Source organism: Coptis chinensis, chromosome 1 (genome assembly GCF_015680905.1).
Source record: "Coptis chinensis isolate HL-2020 chromosome 1, ASM1568090v1, whole genome shotgun sequence".
Taxonomy (NCBI): domain Eukaryota; kingdom Viridiplantae; phylum Streptophyta; class Magnoliopsida; order Ranunculales; family Ranunculaceae; genus Coptis; species Coptis chinensis.
Genome location: NC_141456.1, coordinates 65,772,330 through 65,797,295, shown reverse-complemented (window position 1 = coordinate 65,797,295; position 24,966 = coordinate 65,772,330). Strand labels below are relative to the sequence as shown.

The window sequence follows — 24,966 nt, the reverse complement described above, 5'->3', positions numbered from 1 at the left end:
TGCAATCAGACATATATTAAGCAAAGATAATTAAACAAAGCTAGCAGCACGCTTCCCATACACACAAATGAGCGAACTGACGACTATAGTTCAGCCTTAGTTCGCCGACTAACCGAGCTGCTGAGTCTACTCAGGAAATCCAGCCCAGTTAGCCCTCAGTCATCACTACTTGAACTCCCCAACACATTCAAGGAAGCCAAGTAGTTCATTGTTGTCCCAAAAATAAAGAAAGACGAACTGCCCAGGTTACCCCAGGAAACCAGCTCTATTGTTTCAGGCTAAAAGCCACATACAAACACCGATTTATACGACCATCTTTAAGCAACATGGTCAAAACTTTCACTGACAAGAGCATCCAAAACTTGTGACGAGCCCGGGTCACCAGAGGTCGCTCCAGCTACATTAGTCACGGTCATATCCAGTTCGTGCGATACTAGAGGCTGTTCAATCACTGCATTAGTAGACGAAGGAAGCACAACTTCAGGAACAGTACTCGCATCTTCGAGCGGCTCACCCCTATGATCGCCCAGAGCCTCGCGTTCTTGCTCCTCTTGCAGATCATAATATTTCTTCTCCAGCTCCTCTATCTCAGCATGGATAGTAAGATAGGCATCCTTTGCCTGCAGCGCGGTAGTTTTACACCTTTCAGCATAAGCATTCGTGGTCGCTATCTTTTTCTTCAGGTCGTGCACTTCATGCCTCAGCCCGACCGACTCATTGATAGCTGACGTCCTCTCCAATGACAGCGTTGTCAGTTCCGTCTTCATAGCATCCAGCCCTTTCTTCTCCAACTACGCCATTGCTCGAAGAGTCGAGAGCTCGTCCCTCAGCGACTCGACCTCCGTTTTTTCCAGCTCAGCGATCTGGGCAGCCGTCTTCAATTTCTGATACCCAGCAATCAGCTGCAACAACTTGCATAATATATCACGTTAGCATCAAACAATAACATACAACACAATAAAGCAGACAAGTCATAGCACAAGAGCTACTCACCATGCACATCGCCTTATCCATCCCCCTCAGATTCGACTCCAGCTCCGTCCAATCCAGGTCTTTCCTATCACCGTCCAAATATCCCTCCAAAGAAACAAGCAAAGAATGGGTACGCGGTTTGTAGCTCTGATTCGACCTCTTCACATAGAGCTTTTTGCCAGACACATCATCCACATATATCATATTACACTCCAGCTCATCTTTCCTAGCACTGGAGTGCCCTTTACCAGTCTCTTTCATACTAGCCTTCCCCTTCATCTTTCCGGAAGTATCTCTAGCAACCCTGTTCGGAGCGACCTCCGGGGCCTCATCACCCAGAACGCTGAAGTCGGGCATCGGCCTCGCCCTCGAGCTACGAGCCGCCCTTCCCCTGGTTCGCCCTTCTCCACCCCTTAGCGCGGTCTCAGCTACCCTCGCGACCTTGGAAGGTCGAGACTCCGGATCATTACCCTTCCTCGTCGGCAAGTGAGGCTCAGGGATTTCAAAGAGAACGTCCTCCAAATCGAATGGAGCGTCCTCTTGACCCTTCCCAACTCCAGACCCAGACGCACCAGCACCTCCGACGAGTTGCTTCACCCCAGTACGGCCTCGGTTCTTATCTTCCCTCGTCACCAAATCACTCTTACGTTTATCCATCACAAACTTTCTCGATGCTTTCCCACCCACCTTACCCCGCGCCCTGCTCTTTTGCACTTCCCTCTTCTCTCTAATCGCGGGTCCTCCCCATTCTTTAAAGAAATTCGCAACTTCCGGAAGTCTCGCTTGTTTCTCAGCTCGAGTCAACCTAGCGAATTTCTCAATCACCTTTCAGCTCGTCTGCCTTTCTAGAGGGAGATCTACACAGACAACAACATAGTAATATCAATACAAAATCAACCGACACAAGAACAAGATTCTCAGATAGTGTACTGGTACCCACCAGTAAAGTCACATATTTTATTTTTCACACTGAACCCACTCGCACAGTAGTTTCCAACAAGCAGCAACGGTCTTTTATCCCAAGAGTCGTTACTCACACCATCTAGAACGCTCGACAGCTTAGCTCGAGTTTGCAAGCTAAAGTTAAGCGACCGAGATCGCTTTAATGAGAATGCTCAATAATATCAGCGACCTCTATCCGGTATTCACCGCTGGCGTTCAACAGGTCAAACACCTTGAACAACCGCCACGTGTTACCCATAAACTGAATAGGTGCTTTGCCACAGCGGTTCAAGAACTCACAAACCAGCTTCGAGAATGGTATCGTCATGTACGCCCTCAGCTGCCCCTCACAGATTATAACCCCATAATTCGGTGGGGTGTACCTATCACTATAGACCAGAGCGTTCTGATCGGGCTCATGGATCTCTAGACCGCTTACGCTTATCCCATATTTTTCCCTTAAATAGGGGAACGCCCTCAAAGCGTGTCTATCCACAGCCCTAGGCGGCAGCCCGCTAGAAGACGACCTCTCACAGCGACCTGAAGTGTTAGCTTCAACAACCATAGATGCAGATCGAGCCTCATCTTCCCCACTTCCAGCCTCCTCAACTGCCTCATCTTCATCACCACCCTCACTCACCCCACACACTGACTCTTCCTTCTCGTCCTCAATCTCATCCCAACCAAGAGAAACTTCGCGAACTTTATTAGATCGCGTATCGTCTGAGTCAGACATTTTTTCTCTTGTCTCTCACAATTTTAAGCACAAACACCTAAACAAACGACCTAACAACTTAATATCTAAGAGCAAGAGCATAACAAGGAGCAGAAGATCAACAATGGTAGAAAACTAACCTGAACAAACTGAGTGTATGGAGTTTTTCTGCAGAGCAAAGCAACAAAATGGTGTTTCAGAGAACCAGCGTAGTTTTTGTCTAACCGCCCCTCCAGTTCCCAAGGCGTTATGATGGCACCCTAGCCCTAGCCGCACACGGCTTCCAACAAGCTGTCTTGTCTTTTCAAATCCCGAAAAATAGGGCGGCACGTTTTCTCTGGAACTGCTCTGATCCGCTCACGTGTTGTCCACGTGTCAGATGTTTCGCCCGTCAGATCACCAGATAGTACGGAGCGATCCCCACAGTTCGCTGGGTATTTCCAATTCCACCAGATTCGCTCTACCGCCATGCTCCACCCGTACTAATGGTTTCTCTCAAAGAATTTCGCTTCAATGAGCAAATGAACCTACCGAGGGTAGGGGTCGTAAAGGAGTGATATTCCCCTTCAGGAATATCAAGCACGTGCTCAACATGGTGGAAATACCACACCGATCTCTGATACACCTCGCCAACCTATGTCACAAGCTCGCATCCACACGCTACGAGATCGCTCCATAATAGGTCGTATCATCATACAGATCGATCTACAGCGTGATTCATCTTATCTTCTAGAAGCAATCCTGAAGGAATCTACACGTGAGCAAATCACTGCTGCCAGCTACTGACCACTACCGCAAGCTACTAAGCCATGCTACTAATCCCCATCATTACAGCTGACCTATAAACACAGTTCTCACACGCCTCCATAATCTGGACCTTACATCTGTGTTATCCTTTACACGTGTTGGGTGAGGATACTCTTGGATCACCTATAAATACTCTCCATATGAACTACGCTAGACCTGATTCTTCTCTCCCCCTAGAATCTAGAGAAGATACGTAGGTAGTTCGCTCCTCGACGAACTCAGTCTCAACCATAATCTAATCTGTTCTCTCTTTCCCTGTGTATGTAAATGAAACACCAAAACGCACCTTTACAGACGTACTGTAGCATTCTGCTGCTGTTTTACTCCATTGTTGCCCTACATCTCATTTTCACAAATTCGAATAAAAAAGATTCGTATGTGGATATGTTAGTGATAACCTATGTTACATGGACACGCCATATTCCAAAAATAATCTGTGTTGGATATGTATCCACGTGTCCGTATCGGACGCACACAGACACATATTGTGTGTGATAACTTAGTTTTTGATATTTCGCCATGTTAGACACTTATCCGTGTCGGATATGGACACACGTGTCCGTGTCAATGTAACTTAGGTGATAACATGTTCATGTGGTGAGTGCCAAACATAACTACACCCTTTCAGAGTTTCAGGTCACCTTGAGAAGTTTCATTGGCTTGACCAAAGTTATTTGTTTTGATTAACTTGTTTGGGGAAGTAATGAATGTACAACAATGAGTTACTTAGTTCTACACCTGTCATTAACGACACTATAGAAGTCTAGACCCTACAGGAAAGAGTTTAGTTTTAGGCATTACCCATTTGAGATTGTTACGTACTTTCATGTCAAACGTCATTCATTTATTCTTTCTGGTTGGTAAGTAACTAACCAAAGTCAAGCAAGATAAATATGTTTCAGGGAGGAATACATCCATTTCTATCCTGCCCACAGTGAAATAATCTGCATGTGAAAGTTGTGAATTTGAACATTCAAAGATAATTTCTCTATTTGCATCCATGTACTTGTGCATTTTGTTCTCATGTATGTTTCAGTGACATTGCTGACAAACCAACTTTACATCGTAGATTCAATTTGACACCTCCGTACCAAGTGCATAACAAGTAATTTTGCAGGTCACACCGAATCTCTATGGCAATCTGGTGGAAAATACTGCAGCTGGTATTGCTGGTGGCACCGGAGTGATGCCAGGAGGTACCTACCATAATTTTGAAATTTTCTGATGAAAAAAAATGTAGAAAGCTTCTAGTGGTAGTGTACAGTAAGAGTGGTTGATACGGGTTCCTTGGCCAACTCTAAACATAGATTAATGTGTGTAGTACTGTAGCGTGTTTTCGTCTTGTCTCACTTGTAAGTTACTATTGTCATCATGACTTGATGGTTAGGTAATGTCAGTGCTGATCATGCAATCTTCGAGCAAGGTGCTTCAGCAGGCAATGTGGGGGGAATGAGAAGCTGGTACTCCTGTCGTCTTCCATGATGTTGAGACATCTCCAATTCCCTTCTTTTGCTGATAGATTAGAGACTGCCGTCAAGAGAAGGATGGTACCGGACCAAAGATCTTGGTGGACAGAGTACTACTCAGGAGGTTGTCGATGCTGTAATAGCTGTATTGGATTGAGTGAAATGATATCCTCCGATTCTCGCATTCTACGTACAATCATGTTTTTTTGTGTTGAAGTTTCTAGAGTTCATGGTTGGGTTAAATGGCTCAAATGTTACACATTATATATTTTCTCTATACCTTTTTGGAGCAAGTTGTAGTTCAAATAAATGTCTTTTTTGACTGAATCAATTCACATATTTGCTCTATCAATACATCCTCTTTCTTTCCTTATTTTTATTACCATTATGATGATTGGATTTCACCATGTTTTTATATTATTATTAAGAGCAATAGATGCTCTGTGAGTAACATTGATCGTCCCAGTAACATAATTAATTGAAAGGTTTTTACAATCCAGCAGCTTTAACCTTTTGAGTACTATTTCTCCAGCCACAACTTCTTTCTTGTTTGTTTTTGGATTCAGAGCGTTCTATTTTCTGTCATTTGATCTGTTCGTTTGTAAACTGTAATTTCCAGCAATTACGAGTTACGACTGTAAATTTGCAATCACAAAGTCAACCTAGTCCCTGGATAAGCAAAGGAAAGATATGGACATGAAAACGTTTGTTTCTGAATCTCACTAGAGTCATCACTACTGCTCTTGATCTTGCTCAAAATGTTCCGACCAACTCGGTTTCTATCTGTTATTAGACAACTACGTCAAACTTCGAGTCAAAGAACACAAGTAATACATTTCTCTTCGGAGAAACCAATGGAGGGTCTATTCCAGTGCCCAGCAAACTATGTTCCATTATCACCCATAAGCTTTTTACAAAGAGCTGGTATTGTATACAGAGATAGAGTGTCTGTTATTTATGGTTCTGTCAACTACACTTGGAAGGAAACGCTTGAAAGATGTCTAAGACTTGCTTCTGCTCTTACCCAACTTGGTATTTCTCGTGGGGATGTTGTAAGTTACATATATCTGTTCATTAATTTACTTAGTTTCTCTTCAATTGTTTGTTTAGTTATCTTCCATTTTTTTTTTTCTGATCTGCACTTGTGATCCCCTCTCTTTTTTTTTTTTCTGTGTTTGATTGTGATGTCTGATGAATATATGTGTTGCATCTTACACTGTTGATGTAATTGGGCTGGTGATGAGTAATTTGATTCTTCTTTTAGTTAGTTAACTTGGTGTTTTGGTACTTAACTGTCCAAGATTGAATTCTCAGGCAAACTGATTTCTCCGAATTGAGCGTTAAGAAGTAAAAAGCTATTACTAATGAGTCTATAGCCAATTTTATGTTTTGGTTAATTTCAATTTTAATGGTGTTTTATGTCTAGACCTATATAACTGCTTGTGTTCGTATTACGTTAATATATAGTCTCATGAATCCTTCTTCACGCTAGAAGTGGGCAGTTGCGCATAATGGAGCTGATTTTTATTTGTGGGGGGTGTTCTCTACTGTGTGAAGAACATCTCCACCAAAAATCAGCCCCCAATTCATTTTGTAAGTCCACTTTTGGTGGTGTTCTTTTGGAGTCCATACATAGTCTTCTTTAGATATATATTATAGCTATACCCTCTTAGCTCTATTTTTTGAGCATTTACAGAGTTTCCAATATTTGTAAAACTCTTTGACTAATTATGAAAAATCCAGACTCCAGTTTTTTCTAAACTCTATTACTAATTACTAAAAAAAAATATGATATAAAGAAGGAAACAATCTCATCTAGAGTATTCTCTAACTTTTCCTAAATACTATAGCTAATTATGAAAAAATAGGAGACAAAAAACTAAATTGCTAAAAACAATAGTTTTCACCGAAAACGATTTTTCTAAAACCCTTACGCCACGAAGAATAGTTTCTACACTAATCTTAGGTGAAGTTTAACATAACAAAGTTTCTTTTTAGAAAAAGACAATGAAATAACAAAGGAAAAAATAAATTGAGTTGCCTGAACATTTACTTTCTATATTTGTTAACTATACATGTGACTGGGACAAAAAAGGAAAAATAAAAGTCAACTAATCATAAAATAAGTAACGGTGTACAATCAAAACTAAGCGGACAACAAATAAAATTGAATTGTATGCACTATATGTCTATATGGGCCTAAACAAATAAGTTGGATAGATTTAATGCATCATCCACTTTGGATGCAAATTCATTGAACTAACCTCAAACAATAATTAACGGGAAATCGGAAACTAAATGCAAATGCAACCTTATCGAATAATAAACGAGAAATCAAAAATTGGATGCAAATGCATTAAAATAATCTCAAAAAATAATTAACGGGAAATCGGAAATTGGATGCAAATGCATTGAACTGACCTCGAAGAACAATTAATAGAAAATTGGATGCAAATGCATTGAACTAACTGCATTGAACTATCCTCAAAAAATAAATAACTGGAAATCGGAAACTAGATACAACTGTATTGAACTAACATCAAAAAATAAATAATGCAATTGAAAATCAGAAACTGGATGCAAATGCAATAAACTAACTTTTTTTTTTTTTGCTTGGTAAGCTAAGTGTAAATTGAATTAAGGAAAGAAACGAAATAAAAGAAGTGTATAGGAGTAGTAGAACCTACATGCTATACGATGTAGGCTCAAGATATTATAAAATAGCAACCATATAGAACCTCCCATTCGTATAGCCATGGGGGTCTGCCATTTGATACAAAAGCCTCATTCTCAGCTAAGAAAGATCCAAATTTTGTCGCCTGGTCTGCGGCTAGGTTAGCCTCTCTCCAGTTGTGCGACACTTTCAATTCAAGCTTTGCACCTTCGTCGTGCAAATTTTCCATCTGCATAGGAGTTGCCAAGGGATGCCCCTAAGTGAAAAGCTGTGACAGCTACTGCCGAATCTAATTCCACCCAAAGATTGCTCTATCATTTTGAAAGGGCAAGCTCCACAGTCTCCAATATAGCCATGCACTCACCAGATAGTTGTGCCGCAATTCGATACCCTTGCTTTCGAGTAAGACAAAATCACCATGAACATTTCTAAAGGATCCACCCAACCCAGTTGGACCTGGGTTTCCTCTAGAAGCCCCATCTGTGTTGACCTTAATTTGATCACCAATTGGAGGAAGCATTAAACTAACCTCAAAATATAGTTGTGTTATATGTTGTGGGAATGTCTCAATAAGTATAGTTTTGCATTTAAAATAATGTTTATCTTATTGTTTTTCGTATGATTGGGAACGTCTTGCTATTCAATAGCGTCAATATGAACTTCGTCTTATTAGGCAATCTCACAAAACTTTAATCAAACTTATATTATTAAACAACAAAATGAAGTTGAAGGGTTTTATCAAGGGTGAGTTTTTTTTTTAATGGATAGTGGGGTTTAACGTTATAAGAAATTTGGATGAGTGATCAATATAATATTCATATATAATAGTTATGTATATATAGTTGCAAATATTTTTTAGAATAATTAATATAACATCACACGTTCGTAGATAATCTTTGAAGATCCCACATAGTGGGTCATGTATAATTTAAAGAATAATTAACGGAAATCGAACTGGATAATTTTTATGATCCCACATAGTAAATCAAACATAATTTATTTTAATGTCCCGCTTGAAGTTGATATTACACACCACATTGGATAATTAAAAGGAAATCAGAAACTAGCTTCAAATACATTGAACTGAGCTCAAAGAGTAACTAACAGGAAATCTGAAACTTTATGTAAATACAATAAACCATACTAAAAAAGTAATTAACTAAAAATAAAAAACTGGATGTAACTGCATTAAACTAACGTCAGAGAATAACTAACGAGAAATTAGAAATTGGATGCAAATCTTTGAAAAATATTTAACAGAAAATTGGAAACGGTATGCAAATACATCAAACAAACTTCAAATAATAATTAATGAGAAATATAAAATTGGATGCAAATACATTGAACTAATCTCAAAAAATAATTAACATAAAATCAAAAACATAATGCAACTGCGTTGAACTAACTTCATAGAATAATTGATGGAAAATCAGAAATTAGATGCAAATCAGAAAATCAGAAAATCATAAACATAATGCAACTCAAAAACATAAAATCAAAAACATAATGCAACTGCGTTGAACTAACTTCATAGAATAATTGGTGGAAAATCAGAAACTAGATGCAAATGCATTGAAATAACATCAAAGAATAGCTAATGAAAAATCATAAACCAGATGTAATTGCATCGAACTAATCTCAAAACATAAATAATAAAAAACTAGATGCACATATATACATTTTTTGATGGTTGATGCATATATATTGAACTAACCTCAGAGTTATTAATGGGAAGTCAGAAACTGTATGCAAATGCAATGAACTAATCTCAAAGACTAATTAACGAAACATCGAAAAATGGATGCAATTGCACTGAACTAATCTCAATGAATAATTAATAGGAAATCATAAATTTGATGCAACTACATTGAACTAACCTAAAAAAATAATTAACTGGAAATCGAAAACTTGATATTGAACTAACCTCAAAGAACAATTAACTAGAAATCGAAAATTGGATGCAACTACATTGAGCTAACCTCAAAGAATAATTAACGGAAAAATCGAAACTAGATGCAATTGAATAAAACTAAAATCGAGATTAACTAATGGTAAATCGAAATTAGATGCAATATCTTAAAGAATATTTAACGAAAATCGGAACTTGATACAAATGCAATGAAATAACCTCAAATAATAGTTAACTAGAAATCAGAAATCGAATGTAACTGGTCGAAATAACTTCAAAGCATAAATAACTAGAAATTTGAAACTAGATGCAAATGCATTGAATATCGAACTAACCTCTAAAAATAATTAACTGGAAATCAGAAACTAGATGCAGATGCATTGAACTAATCTGAAAGAGAAATTAATGAGAAATTGGAACCTGGATGGAAATGCAATTAACTAATCTCAAAAACTAATTAACGAAATATCGAAAACTGGATGCAATTGCACTAAATTAACCTTAATGAATAACTAACGAGAAATCATAAACTTGATGCAACTGCACTGAATTAACCTCAAAGAATAATTAATTAACGGAAAATCGAAAACTTGATGAATCAGATTGAACTAACCTCAAAGAATAATTAATGGGAAATCAAAAACTATATGCAATAACTACATTGAACTAACCTTAATGAATAATTAACAGAAAATCGGAAACTTGATGCAAATGCATTGAACTAACCTCGAAACATAATTGTATTATTTATAGGGGGAATATAATGTCTCAACAAGTATAGTTTTGCATTTTAAATAGTGTTTATCATAATTTTTTTATTATGATTGAGAGTGTCTTGCTATTCAAGTAGTTTCAATATCATCTTCGCTACATTGAACATTCTTATAAAACTTCAATTATTAAACCTAACAACTAAAAGAAGTCAATAGGTTTTATCAAGGTTTGGTGTTTTCTTTTTATTGAGAGTGGTGCAAGAAATTTGAATGAGTGATTAATATAATTATCATATATATCTCATAGTTTTGTATAATTGCTAATATTTTTTAAAATAATTTAATATAACGACACCCATTCGTAAGACGGGTTCGAAAACTAGTGGAGTTCATATAACCGTCCCCTTGTTTTAGTTTTTATTGTAACCCCGTCTCTTAGCTTCCCTGCCCAGTGCATGCATGATGAATGGACTATTTTTTTTTTCTTTTTCTCCTCATTCCATTGCTTCCCATCTTTTAATTTTTGCTGTCTCTAAAATGATTAGTCTTTCCCTCTAGTACTAGCATCCCTTTTACACTCCATTACATGCTCTATATTTTATTGAGCAGGTAGCTACGTTGGCCCCCAATGTCCCGGCAATGTATGAGCTTCATTTCGGTGTCCCAATGGCAGGAGCAGTTCTTTGTACTCTTAATATACGTTACGACTCAGAGATGGTGTCGAGACTACTTAGACACTCAGAGGCGAAGATTATCTTTGTAGATTATCAGTTGCTTGATATTGCTCATGGTGCATTCAAACTTCTCTCTATGAAGGAAACTAAGCCACCCGAATTGGTCTTGATCACTGAATCCGATAATCCAATTCATGACAGTACCTTCACTTCTACCAGCTTGGAGTACGAAAGTCTTCTGAAAACTGGAAATCCTGATTTTGAGATTATACAACCAAAGGATGAATTGGACCCGATTTCCCTGAATTATACTTCCGGCACAACATCAAGTCCCAAAGGAGTTGTTTATAACCACAGAGGTGCATATATCAATTCCCTTTCTACCGTTCTTCTTCATGGGATGGGTGCAATACCTGTTTACCTGTGGACCGTGCCTATGTTCCATTGCAATGGTTGGTGCCTCACTTGGGGAGTGGCTGCTCAAGGTGGAACAAATGTGTGTCTGCGTAAAGTTACACCAAAGAACATATATGATAACATCATGCTTCACAAGGTGAACCACTTGGGTGGGGCGCCGACTGTCTTGAATATGATTGTGAACGCTACACCTGGTGACAGGAAAACCCTTCCTTGGAAGGTGGAGATAATGACTGGTGGTGCACCTCCTCCTCCACAAATCTTGTTCAAAATGGAAGAGTTGGGTTTCAATGTTAGTCACCTGTATGGGCTGACTGAAACTTATGGTCCAGGGACAATTTGTACGTGGAAGCCAGAGTGGGAGTTCTTGCCGCCTGAGGAACGTGCAGAGCTCAAGTCCCACCAGGGACTGCAACATCTTGGAGTAGAGGTGGACATAAAGAATCCAATTACCTTGAAAAGTGTACCACCTGACGGAAAAACCATGGGGGAGGTGATGTTCAGAGGGAACACTGTGATGAGTGGGTACCTCAAAGATTTGAAAGCAACACAGGAAGCATTTGATGGTGGTTGGTTTCGAAGTGGAGATCTAGCTGTGAAGCATCCTGATGGTTACATAAAGGTGAAGGATCGTTCAAAGGACATCATCATTTCTGGCGGAGAGAATATAAGCACTATTGAGGTGGAAACAGTGTTGTATAGTCATCCAGCAGTACTGGAGGCTGCAGTCGTTGGACAGCCTGACCATCATTGGGGCGAGACACCTTTTGCCTTCGTAAAATTGAAAGAAGGGTGCAGTGTGGAAGCCAAAGAGATTATCAAATTTTGCCGGGATCACTTGCCTCACTATATGGCTCCCCGTACTGTTGTTTTTGATGATCTGCCAAGAACTTCAACTGGAAAGGTTCAAAAGTTTCTTCTAAGGAAGAAGGCAGAAAACATGGACAACCTTCCTTAACAAGGCAAATTATGAGTTATGATGGCACTAGTTCAAAAGGTGCCATTGTGATAATCATACTGCTTTTCTAAGCTTTGGATCAGTTGGCCTTAACTTGGAAAGAGCAATGTAGAAGCGGTACATACGAACTACAACCATTTTGGTCATGTTCAAGTGTTCAACAATGAGGGCTTCGCAACGAGAATAATGTTGGACTTTGTAATGCCTCCTGTAATCAACACTGGAATCAACTATAACTGTGGAGTTCTACTTTGCTTCTCTGTCATCGCCACTGATTTTACATTCTTTCGGGAGGATAGATGGATGCTTGATTGTAGGCAAATGCTTTTGAGGTGTTGAGAATTGAGAGGCAGATTAAAGAAACACAACAGCTAATTTCTGTAAAGTATCCCACAGTGCCACTAGAGTTTGTAATACGAATTTCTGCCAACCATTGGAGTATGAACACCCAAATACTATTCTGTTTTTGGGTATTTACTATATATTTATTTAAGGACGCTGGACAGTTAATCGTGGTCCGAGCAGTTGTATCTAACGTCATAAAATCAAACATATTTTATCAAGTCTTTGTTCTCGTATTGTTGTATAGTGATGTAAACATTGAGGAGTTGAAAACATAATGTTTTGCTGAAGCTACCAAAGAGTAGTGAAAAGAGAGTGAAGCAATGGTGGCCCAACAAACCTCAGTTCGTGCATAGGGTAATTCTACCTATTACAGGTTTACAGTGTAACTTTATCTTACATTGTATCCTTTTCAGTAACTGTCGGAGTGCCTACACAAGTCTCCCATGTGTGAACTGTAATTTTTTCTTTTTGCTCAATACAATTACCCTTTGGCAAAAAAAAAAAATGTTTTCACTGGTTTTTGTAGGGTGATTGATTGAAATAAAAATGTGTGTTAATTGGGTTATTTTACCCGTTTACGAAGCATTTACACAATTTGGCCTTTGGGATGGCTAATTAAGGCCAAGTGAGAAGGAGAGTCTCTGTGGTAGTGCAGTAGTGTTTCGTTACTTCGTATGGCTAGTATGCTGAATCTCAGCGTAGATATATAGTCTGCTTGGGATGTCATGTAATGGAATTGGTGAATTAGAAAAATCCCACACATCCAGATCCAGCAACAGTTATAGTTCGAAAGTCCCACACTGGAACATAATAGTACATGTAGATAGATGTGAGACATGGTACCGATCAATAATGTTCAGTTTCAAGAAAATGATAATTAAGCTGTTATATATGTCGAAACTGGCCAACCTAAAATATGCAACGAGTCCGACATTAAACGGGTATCCAAACATGAGCGTCAGTTTCAAAGGTTCAGAAATGGTAGTAGTAATGGACTGATTTATGCGGCCTCTTAAAACATCGGCCGAATCAATGGGACTGCCAGACTACTAGTAATTGAGAGCACATGAAAAAGAGATTATCATGATTCATGAACACACTGGACCACATAACAGAGAATACTGTAGAGAACAAATAGAAAGAAAGAAGATCTGTTACACTCTGAAAGAAAAAGTTCTTTTGAAGCTACGCAAGACTGCTCCATCCCAGGGAACCCAACAATTTTACTTGCATCCAGATTATAAGTTTATAACAACACTTAAGTTTTCACAGGTGTTCAAAGTCAGACACTATCCAATTCGGAAAGGACCATTGAAAGATGTTAAAACTCACTCTCCACCAAAAACTCACTCTCCACCAGAGTTTTACTTGTGGGCGTATTTTTATCTTTCCATCATACTGCCTTGTTGCAGGGACACCATTCAAAGATTGTCAACAATGCCGGATGCAATATCTGCTATGTTTAATGAACTCTGCTGAACATAAGTTAGAAATAATGATCCCAATAAAATTGCTTTATCAGATCCTCTTATGTTAAAGTTGCTGAAGACTTTTTGGCCATGAAACTTAGCTGCAATAAATGTCACGAGTCAACAACATCCTCTTGGGCACCTGAAATTGCATGCAAGCATTTTCTGTAAGTACCAAAGCTCACATAGTCGCATGTCAATAGGGAAGAACAGTTAAAATGAGAACATATGTGATTTTGCACTGAACAAAATGCTTAGACATGGGGACACAGGACACCTCCCCGTCAAGTATCTAAGCAGTAAGCTCACATAGTCGTATGTCAATAGGAAAGAACTGATACAATAAGAATGTATGCAATTTCGCACTTCACAAAATGAGTAGACATGTGGACACCTCCCTATCTTAAGATCGAAGCACCACAAAAGGGACAAGGAACCAGCATTGTTTCTCATGATAGGCTCTACCAAATGAACTTTCATACATATTTAGTAACCAAATGCTACTTTAACTAATGGGGCGGTTATATGAACTCCACTTAAGTGATTCCAAAAAAACTCCACTACTCAAAACTATGAATTAGAAGCTGATTTTTGGTGGAAATGTTCTCCACACAATAGAGATCAACCTCACAAATAACAGCTTTTTTGAAGATGTCTAACCCCTTCAAAAATTGTTTAGAACATTGTGGTATCTAATGGACCTAATTCTGAAAAAACTTTTGACAAGGTTAAACATATTGTATAAGCTGATTTTTGGTGGGGGTGTTCTTCGTTATGGGATGCCTATCTCCACCAAAAATCAGCCCTCAATTCATCTTGTAACTCCACTTTTAGAGGTGGGAGTTCTTTTCAAGTCTCGATAAGGTGGAGTTCATATAACCCACCCTAACTATTACACTATAAACAAGACTAGCAAGTATTAGAAAACATAAGAATAATGTACCAAACGAATGCACAGTATGAGATATATAATAGTTCTGAAAAGTCCAACAAATCACACCAGGAAATCCGAGAGGACAGTCCTCCGTTTATAATGGTAGTCAAGTAACTCACATAGTTCATCAACAAAATCAAAGAACTTTTAGCAGATATGATAAGACGAAAAATCGCAGTAAAGAAGAGATAATACCAGTTAACCTTAACCACACTATCTCAAGAAATAACTAGTTAGCCACATAGTAAAATCGAGATCATCACCTTTAGCACAGCCTTTTGGCAGGCGCTTGAGAAGCATCTCTATTTCTTTACAATTTGGTCCACCTTTCACAAACAAGTCCACTAGAAGAGAACTAGTTTTTGCATCTGGTGAGAAACCTTTGTCAAACATGATATTGAGAAGTTGCATTGCCTTGTGGGTATCATTTTTTTGGTCTAGGCATCCTTGGACCATGATATTGAACGTGAAATCATCTGCAGCAAAACCCTTCTCTTGCATCTCACGAAACAAATCTTGAGCTTCTTTCGAATTCCCTTCTCAATGGAAAGAAAGAAGATCCATTACACTAGGAACGAAAAAGGATTTCTTTTGAAGCTACACACCTACACATGACTCCTGCATCCCAGGGAACCCAACAATTTTACTTGCATCCACATTATAACTGCAGTTAAGTGAAGTTTCAGAGATGTTTTCACTCTCGACGAGAGTTTTACTTGGGCGCATCTTTCCACCATACTGCCTAGTTGTAGACTTGTAAGGACACTTTTTGCAGACATAGTGTGGCTCCTTACTGCTCCTCCCTCACTTAAGTCATTATCCGTCTCTTCTTTATAGCTCTCAGATTTCTCAGTTAATTCATCTTCTGTAGCCAACAGCATCCTGCTTTCGTAGACGTATTGAAATCCCCTCAGTTTTGCTTTCCTTGGATCGGGACAGGAACAACAAGGGGTGTAATACGGGGCGGGGTGGGGCGGGTTGAAGTGTCATGTCTTAGTACCATCACCCGGCCCGTTGGGTCAGCTTACTGGGCTGATTTTGGGCGGGTCATCTGGGTCGGGTGGAAATTATCATTTTAACCCAATTTCACTAAAAAAAAAACTTTCTAATTCTGCAAGTAATATATTTCCAATTCACAGCATAGAGAAAAAATAGAATCAATCAATAAAAAATAAACAAAAATAAAAAAACTTGAATTTGAATCCAAAACCATATTTGTAAATTTGAAACTTATTTATCGTTATTTACCATTTGTAAATTGATTATTTTCCATAGCATGATAAAATGAAGATGGGAGCGAGGATCTATGGTACAAAACAATAAAATATAAAGTAAAAGAATTCAAAATGAATACAAGGATGAATGATTTATCTTCTCCAAAATTCGAAAGTTGAATTTGAATTTTTGATATTTTCCCAATGTTCAAACTTGAGTATGTGAAATTGATATTGAACTCATAAGTTTGTATTCATATCTCTCAAATTTCTACAAAAGTTAAAAGAAATTATAAACAAAATACAAAAATACTAGAGTTAGAGTATTGAAATTGTGCGGGTCAACAGGGTTGGGTCAACGACTTTTGACACGGTGCGGATTGGGCGGCTTGACGGGTCGGGTTTGAACATAGAACCTACACCCATAGCCCGACCGCATAAAAACGGTGGCAGGGCGGGTCTATTTTCGGGTCGGTGCAGGTTTGGGTAGCGGGTGAAGACCGGGTACCCTACTGAATGATGGGTCAACGGTTTTTTTTTACACTCCTAGGAACAACCTCGAACAAAGAATAGGAGTCTTAGTCATCCATTAACATTTGGAAAGAAAGACATGCACATGCTCTCTATATAACATTTTTTAAATACTAACAGCTGTGCAGCAAAACCTAATGCTAATTGCAAGTATAACCAAACCGATATCGAAAAACCAGCCTGCCTACCTTTCTGTGGCGCTTTGCTAACATCCTTCAGCTTTGACAAAAGATTTTGCAAATCCTTCCCCCCCCCCAGTTTTGCTTTCTTGGTGTCTTATTGGCCTTTTATCAAATTTGGGGAGAAAGGTATGCATATGCTCTATTTAGCATTGCTTACATATTAAATCTAAATCAACAACATGTGCAGCAGAACCTACTGCTATTTTGCAAAATATAACCAAACTGATAAAGAGGAAACCAACCTGCATACCTTTGCATAGACAAACACTTTAAATTCAGCCATCTCACTTTGTGCGACGCACTTTTCAGCTTCAACGTCTTCTGAAATCATTGGGTCTTCCTAACCACCTCTTACTACGATATAAACCACGTAGACATGTTAGAACTTTACATTTGGGTTAAAAAAACATAGCCTTGGTTCTTTACGCTCTATACAAATCCCCTTAAGCAAGGCGTTCAAATTAACCGAAACCGGTTCCATGTTCCAGAAAACTCCCAAAAACAGCTAATCCCAAATCCACCTGACCAATCTTGCAGTAACAGTTAATTAAAGTGTTTAGAGTAATAATATTTGGTTGTATTCCAGCAGACCACTTTGGCCACAGACAATGTGACATAATAATGTTTCATCTGGACAAGCGCTCTGAATTAATTCGATTAAACAATTGAACAAACCCAAAGCCTCATACTGCATTGGGCATTGAAACAAAGAAACCCCCACCACCCTCCTCTCACAAAAATAAAATAAGAAACTAAAAAAGAGGCACACATGCACACAGAAGAAGATACAGACTGATCTCAATTTCTTATACTTGACATCTTTTGAAGACAGTTTTTAAGTTCTACTAAAAAGAACAAAATAAAACTATAATGTGTGTAAGGAATAATAGAGAGAACAATGAAGTGTGAGGAATCTCACAAATGAAAAAATAAAGAAGGTAGTGCGATAAAAGCACCATCTTATTCCACCTGAAATAGGAAAATTACAAACCTTTACAAGCCAACAATACAAAATTACCATTAGATGCATAGCCGTAAATGAAGGGTATTCTGATAACTATGCAATCAAGGCCATCCTAGACCAATAAAACAAAATCACGTACCTCCGGCGTGAACCTGAATACGGCAAACAATAACTCCAAATACCTTTACTTGAGGTTTTTGTGTTATTTGTCTTCAAATAAGATAAGACTGAGTTGATTATTCTTTTTCACATAGGATAACACAAAAACTTATCATTTAAATGCCAGGAAATCGCAAGTAAATTAAATAATTGTTTACACTAATAAACTACTTCACTCTTCAACAAGATGTAAGTCAATCCCAAAAGCACATCACTATAAAAGGGATAAGGAACCACGCATTGTTCTCACCATATGCAATGCAAAATGACCTTTCATACACATTATTAGTGCCTAAGACTTGCGGTAGTCATAATTATTTCATTAGTGATTAGTATAATATCATAAACAAGATGAGCTAGTATTGCATAACGTCACATTCAACCAGTTCTTAACTAATGCACAGCATGAAATAGGTAAGTGGTATAGTAGGTTCTAAAAGTCCAACAAATCTAACCACAATATTTGAGAGGAATGTCCACATTTTAAAATGGTAGTCAAACAGGATATTAGCAGCCAACATAGTTCATCCGCAAACTCAAAAAATTAAAATAAATAAATAAAAATAAGCAGATATAATAAAATGAAAAGGGACAATACGGAGCAACGACTGCTGCATCTCGAATCTTATTCAGAAGGTTAATTAAGTTGCATTATTTTTGTACGAAGGAGTAACATAAGACCTACGTTTAGATCTAACAACAAACAAAGTTTCATTTAATATCAGTTCCTGTTAATCCAAACCCTGCACTGATTACAATGTTGGATGCAATATCTGCTAAGTTTAAGGAAATCACCTGATCAGTAAGAAATAATGATCCCAATAAAATTGCTTATCAGATCCTCTTATGTTAAGGTTGCTGAAGACTTTTGACCATGAAACTTAGCTGCACTAAACGTCATGAGTCAACAACTTCCTCTTGGGCACCTGAAATTGCATACAGACATTTTCTGTAAATACCAAAGCTCACATAGTCACATGTCAATAAGGAAGAACAGTTAAAATGAGACATGTGATTTTGCACTGAACAAAATTCTTAGACATGGGGACACGGGACACCTCCCTGTCAAGTATCTAAGCTCATGTAGTCGTATGTCAATAGGAAAGAACTGATACAATAAGAATGTATGTAATTTCACACTTAACAAAATCACAGTAAAGAAGAGATAATACAAGTTAACCTTAACCACACTATCTCAAGAAATAACTAGTTAGCCACATAGTAAAATCAAGCACATCACCTTTAACACAGCCTTTTGGCAGGCGCTTGAGAAGTATCTCCATTTCTTTAGAATTTGCTCCACCTTCCACAAACAAGTTCACTAGAAGAGAACTAGTGTTTGCATCTGGTAAGAAACCTTTGTCAAGCATGATATTGAGAAGTTGCATTGCCTTGTGGGTATCAGTTATTTGGTCTAGGCATCCTTGGACCATGATATTGAACGTGAAATCATTTGCAGCAAAACCCTTCTCTTGCATCTCATACCTTCAAAAAAATTAGCTAATTCAGTTAGAAAATAATGAAAAGAACAATATGAAATGAGGTGGAGAACGTATGTACCCTAGTACTTGTTTGAGCATTTCTCTTAGTGACTCCAAGAACAGCAATGAGAAGTATAGTGATCAAATTAACTCCAAAACCTAACACTGACAACTACTGTACTGTCAAGGAAACATTCTTCATCCACCAAAAAGCAAATAAGAAAAAAGAAAATGTGAGACTGATAAAAAAAAAAGGATATATGTTGCATAAAGACACGGGTAAATAACCATTTCCATCCCAAACCTGAAAAACAATGAAACTTCAAACAGTAAGAAAAATCAAAGACGTACAGTAGTAATTATTAGCGAAACGGTGGCTGGAAAGAGAAAGGCTTACGAGAGTGGAGTCCATGTTTTTTCAAAGAGGAGAGTGAAAATGCAGTGGCAAGCAAACTATGGAAGGTGGAAAAACCGAAGTAGTGTGGTTCGAGTTATGAGCATTCGGGTAAAAAGATCCATAGCCCTTAAGTAGGGTGTTCAAAGTAACAACATTAGGTACAAACCCGCGTTTCAGAATGCTCCCGAATACAGCAAAACCGAAATCCACTCGACCCATATTGGAGTAACAATTGATTAGTGTAGAAAGTGTAACAATATCAGGCTGAATACCAGCTGTATCCATTCTTTTGGACATAGATAACGCGACAGAAAAGTGGTTCATGTTGACAAGTGCTCCTAGTAATTGGTTAAAAGGGAAAATGGAAGGCGAGGGTCGAGTCTGAAACAAGTTATTAAACAGACCCAAAGCGTGTTCCTGATTTACATCTGTCTCGTACAACATACGAGAAAGAGGAAGTAGTAGTAGCAGTGTTGTAATGAAAAACAGAGAGAAAAATTGTTACCAGCTTATTATGTTATGTTGGGGACCCAAGAATCCAACAACTCAGTAGCACGTGATTTCGAACGAAGTAACAAAAAAAAAATGCTAATGTTAAAGTGGACAGTTATGTTTGAAGAGTGACGTTAACTAATAACTGAAAAAATAACTACCCAATTTTGAAGAAACGAGTAACCGCCCTTAAACTTGAATAAAGTTGTCATGAAAATGAAAGTATTCTCTTCAATCTTTTTCCAGTCCCATTTCCAGAAAACTAATGAACAACTCAACAGATTCTTCTTATTCTTCATCATCTACTTGTTCAGATTCATCTAGGCTAGAAATCCAGCAAAATATTTCTACGGGGACTCAGATAATCTACAACAACCCAAACCCTGCTCCATTACCCACTCATCATCGAAAAAAACGAACAAAAGTTGTTCGTATTGGTGGTGAAACTAGTGGGTCAACACCGTCATTTTCGAAACCCAAACCTAGTAAAAAACCTTTACCTGATGCACCATTGATTACACATCCATGTACTGAATGTGGTAAAAGGTTTTGGTCATGGAAAGCATTATTTGGACATATGAGATGTCACCCAGAACGTCAATGGCGTGGAATTAATCCGCCTGCTCATATTCGTCGTCGACCTTCTGACAATGCTGTCCCTAGTAGCAATGCTAGAGAAGGTTATAGTGCGGATGATCATATTGTTGCAGCAAGCTTATTAATGCTAGCATTTGGTTTACCAGCAACAAATGTTGCACCATTATTAGCTATGGAATATGATTCGTCTGGGGCTATGGTTGTTTACGATGATGGGGTTGGTCCATCGAGTTCGAGTTCCCAATTTGAGTGTAGTGGTTGTAAGAAGGTGTTTGGGTCACATCAGGCATTGGGTGGGCATAGGGCTAGTCATAAGAGTATCAGGGGTTGTTTCGCTATTACTAGAAATGAAGGAGAGGGAGAGTTTCAAGATGGGGTTGCAAATGAGGAAAGGGGTGTTGGAGACAAGAGTTATGGACATAAATGTGGTATTTGCTTCAAGGTTTTTCCAAGTGGACAGGCTCTTGGTGGTCATATGAGATGTCATTGGGAAAAGGGTGAAGATTCATCATCACAACAGGCATTGAACAATAATCCTTCTACTTCAACTGGTGGTTTTTATTTGGACTTGAATTTACCTGCACCAGTGGACACTGATGGGAAGGACTCATCTTCTTCATCTTCAAGTCTGGGTTTGGATTTAAATTTGGGAATTTGAATAGTGGTATGATACTATACTATGATGTAATCTAGAATTCTTTGTTGTTCATCTTAGGTACATTTTTTTTGTTTGTTGTTATACTGTGTGTGTATGCTACTAGCTAAACTAGCTATTTGGCCCGGCCTATTGCCCGAATTTGCAATTTATTAAAGTTGATTTTGGGTTTGCTATAATTTTTTTAGTTTATTATTACTAGTATATTGCATGGCAGTGGGGAGTGAGCGGAGGTGCGGGAAGAGAGAGAGTTGGGTGAAGGAGAAAGGGTATCGGGGGCGAAGAAAAAATGAGAGAAGTTGAAGACAGACAGACAGAAACCAACCAACTTGGTTTTTGTCCGCATACCCCCCACATCGTTCGCTCCGCTCACTCGATTATTATTATTATTATTATTATTATTTTACGATAAAGTAGAAATGGATATTATATTAAACATTAAAAAGCATAGATAATATTTCAGATTTCAAATGATGTATTGTTAAAAGAGATTATTAAAAATCAATTGTGTGTGGCTGAGAAGTGGAATGAGTAAATGAGTTGTAGATGAAATTCATGTATGCGCAATCACAACCTAGGGACAAATAATATAAAGAAATTGATCAATTTTTTTTGTGTGTCTCTCATAGAGGAATCCCCATTGTCTTCTAATGACAACAAAATTCAAATGAAAAAATCTCGGGAACAAACCCAAGGACGGACCAGTTATGCTACCCTTTCCAAGGTTATACATGATAAATTACATATTTCCTTTATACACTAAAATACATATCAAGTGCATAATTACATTGACTGAGGTTATTCCAAATGGTACACTATTATGCTATTTATATATGAACATGAATGAAATTTGGTAGGATGCTATTTTTTTTTTTTTTAACGGGGTGCCCAGGCCAGCTTACGCGCACTCCTACTAATCCCCGGCCCTGGTTGGAAATTCGACTTGCCTCACCAGTGACCTTGAGGGGATGTTACTGCCCATCTGCTCAAGTCCATACAGGAATATTTTGAAAGAATAACTGCCATTATTATAATTGTAAGGCGATAGACACATAAAAATTCAATTCCAATTTCAAAAGAGTACGATAGTCGAATAGAGCTCACCTAGAGATAGTCTCTTAAGAAAAATATAAGACGTACTACATTATGTACTGCATGCCGGCCAATACGATAAATATGAATAAGCTACTTGAAGGCTCATAGGCTACATAATATAATTTAACTGTTGTATTCATTGGATTATCCTACTAATATCCAACTGCTATCAAGTCTTTCCCGTATGCACAAAGTAATTCTTCTCTTCAACTGTCAAACCATGATCCACATCTTAGAAAATAATTTGATCTTGAGAATTGTACTTGATAACAAAACAAAGATCATTATGTACACCTAACTATTCTTGCATATTGTCTTTTCTACATAACACTCATAACAGTTTGATTGTGTACGGTTTACAAAACAATGTACCCATTAATCCATTTAAAGAGAGTGCAGACATGGATATGGATCATTTTTTCAATTAAAAGTTAATAATCAAACTATTTCAATAGTTCACTATTTTCAAATACACTACAAATACTAATTTTGTTTAATTTCTTCTTTCTTCACAAAAGAATATCCCATACACCAGGGTCAGTGAAAATACCTAAGAATCACACGGATTATAATACGTTACTAAAACAGTTTCCTTACTATAGTACGGAGTCATAACACTACATACAGAAAATAATTGAACGTCATCCAAAAAAAAAATACAAAAATGGTATTGTCAGATAATAATAATCAACAAAAGCACACCACTTTCTAGTGGAAAGGAGTATAAGTATAATCAAATGATTACATACGACATACATCGCCGGGATTAAATTGATCCAAAAGTCGTATAAAGTGAATGAGCTCGTACGTGCACTTAAAGTGATTCAAGATACCTAGGCAAAAAGGGCAAAAAGGAATTTCCATCATACAAGCACAATACCCAAATGTAGGTGGTCTATTAATGAAGATTCTACCTAATCACCCACTATAAATTGCTACTGAGAAGTGTACCTTTTTGCTATCTACAATAGTATGATCAGGTACCCTTGAGGTATCTCAATGCAATGTGTGCTGCCCCCAAGATACAGTGTCCGTGGTGAGTGCAATAATTGACTAATAGCAGTGGCAAAATAACCCCTTATTGCCATATAAGATACTATGACCAGGAACTCTTGAGGATCACTACACCAAAACAACTTTTTTGTGACGCCAAAATGGCGTCACAAATAATTTTAGTGACACCATTTTGGCGTCACAATTTGGCGTCAATTATTTTTGTGACACCATTTTGGCATCACTATATTTTGTGACGCCATTTTGTCGTCACAAATATTTGAATTATTATTCTTTAATTATTTTACTGGTAAAGGATTTGAGTTGTTTGTAGTGTGATATGGGGTGTCACATTGATGGGTTCATTGCTGTAGTACCTCACACTTATGTATTTTTGGATTGACCGGTAACAGGAAGGCATTGTGGCTGTCAACACTGCTGCAGAAAGTTGCATTGAGATTAGTGAAATCAGGAAAAAAGGTACTGACATTTAGTAATAGAAAAATATTAGGTATTTTAAATTAAGTTGTAGATGGTATCCCCAAAGAGGAGGGGATATGATAGTCAATAATTACATTTGTTTTTTGTATTGGGCGCGTATAATAAGATACCTAATAACCAAAACAAATGATAATAATAAAACCCTGCTTCGTCAAATAATCTTCATACCAAAGCAGCAGTTGCAGTAGCTGATGATGATGATGGTGTTACCTCTTCAAGTTCATGTCCACAACACCAACGGTTTACAAATGAAGACCCAGAATTCAAAACAAGAATGCATACGAGCGAATGGGTCTTCCTCATATGGGCAGGGTATGGAGTGGGAGAGTTGTTAATATAAGAGAAATTATTACTCTAGCGGAAGTAGATGGTGTATAGGAGCGAAAGACAAATTGTTTATAATTCATTCTGTTTCGGCAATAAACTGCTTCAACACAACGAGAGCAATGGTAAAGAACGCACTAAGAAACAGAGGAATTTGATGTTGGGGGAGATGAAACCGAACCAAATAATGGCTGCCCTTTGTTACCCAAGATCTATTCTCTAGGGATCAAGTTTCCACGTAGTTCCTTATGAAAAATAGTTTGGTATTTATAGAGGTAGAGTAGAGAGTCCTTGTAGCCCAAGTAATCTTGTATCTTGAGTAATTGTGATAGAGTATAACTGTCAACTGATAACTATCTCTTTGATAAGAAATGAATTTGGGCGTA

The 24,966-nt window shown here is 37.9% G+C and overlaps 2 protein-coding genes and 1 long non-coding RNA gene across 4 annotated transcripts; 2 read left to right on the top strand and 1 right to left on the bottom strand.

Annotated features, from left to right (window-relative positions):
- The first annotated feature begins 5,518 nt into the window (after positions 1-5,518).
- On the top strand, positions 5,519-12,810 carry LOC147524984 (butanoate--CoA ligase AAE1-like). The gene is made up of 2 exons (XM_086604909.1): positions 5,519-5,954; positions 10,808-12,810. The coding sequence occupies exons 1-2, from the start codon at positions 5,661-5,663 to the stop codon at positions 12,245-12,247; spliced, it is 1,734 nt and encodes a 577-aa protein (XP_086461035.1). The 5' UTR covers positions 5,519-5,660; the 3' UTR covers positions 12,248-12,810.
- An 866-nt stretch (positions 12,811-13,676) lies between these two features.
- Positions 13,677-20,388, bottom strand: LOC147524983 (uncharacterized). Of its 2 annotated transcripts, XR_015220955.1 has the most exons (6): positions 19,924-20,388; positions 19,606-19,830; positions 19,286-19,530; positions 18,841-18,971; positions 15,259-17,276; positions 13,677-14,203 (listed from the first exon to the last, which is right to left on the bottom strand). It is a non-coding gene; the product is annotated as an uncharacterized LOC147524983 (long non-coding RNA). The 2 variants fall into 2 exon arrangements; XR_015220954.1 differs by having other exon boundaries at positions 15,259-18,971.
- A 169-nt stretch (positions 20,389-20,557) lies between these two features.
- LOC147524982 (zinc finger protein ZAT2-like) lies at positions 20,558-21,774 on the top strand. The gene has a single exon (XM_086604896.1). It carries the CDS (start codon positions 20,681-20,683, stop codon positions 21,668-21,670), a length of 990 nt encoding a protein of 329 aa, XP_086461022.1. The 5' UTR covers positions 20,558-20,680; the 3' UTR covers positions 21,671-21,774.
- The last annotated feature ends 3,192 nt before the right edge of the window (positions 21,775-24,966 follow it).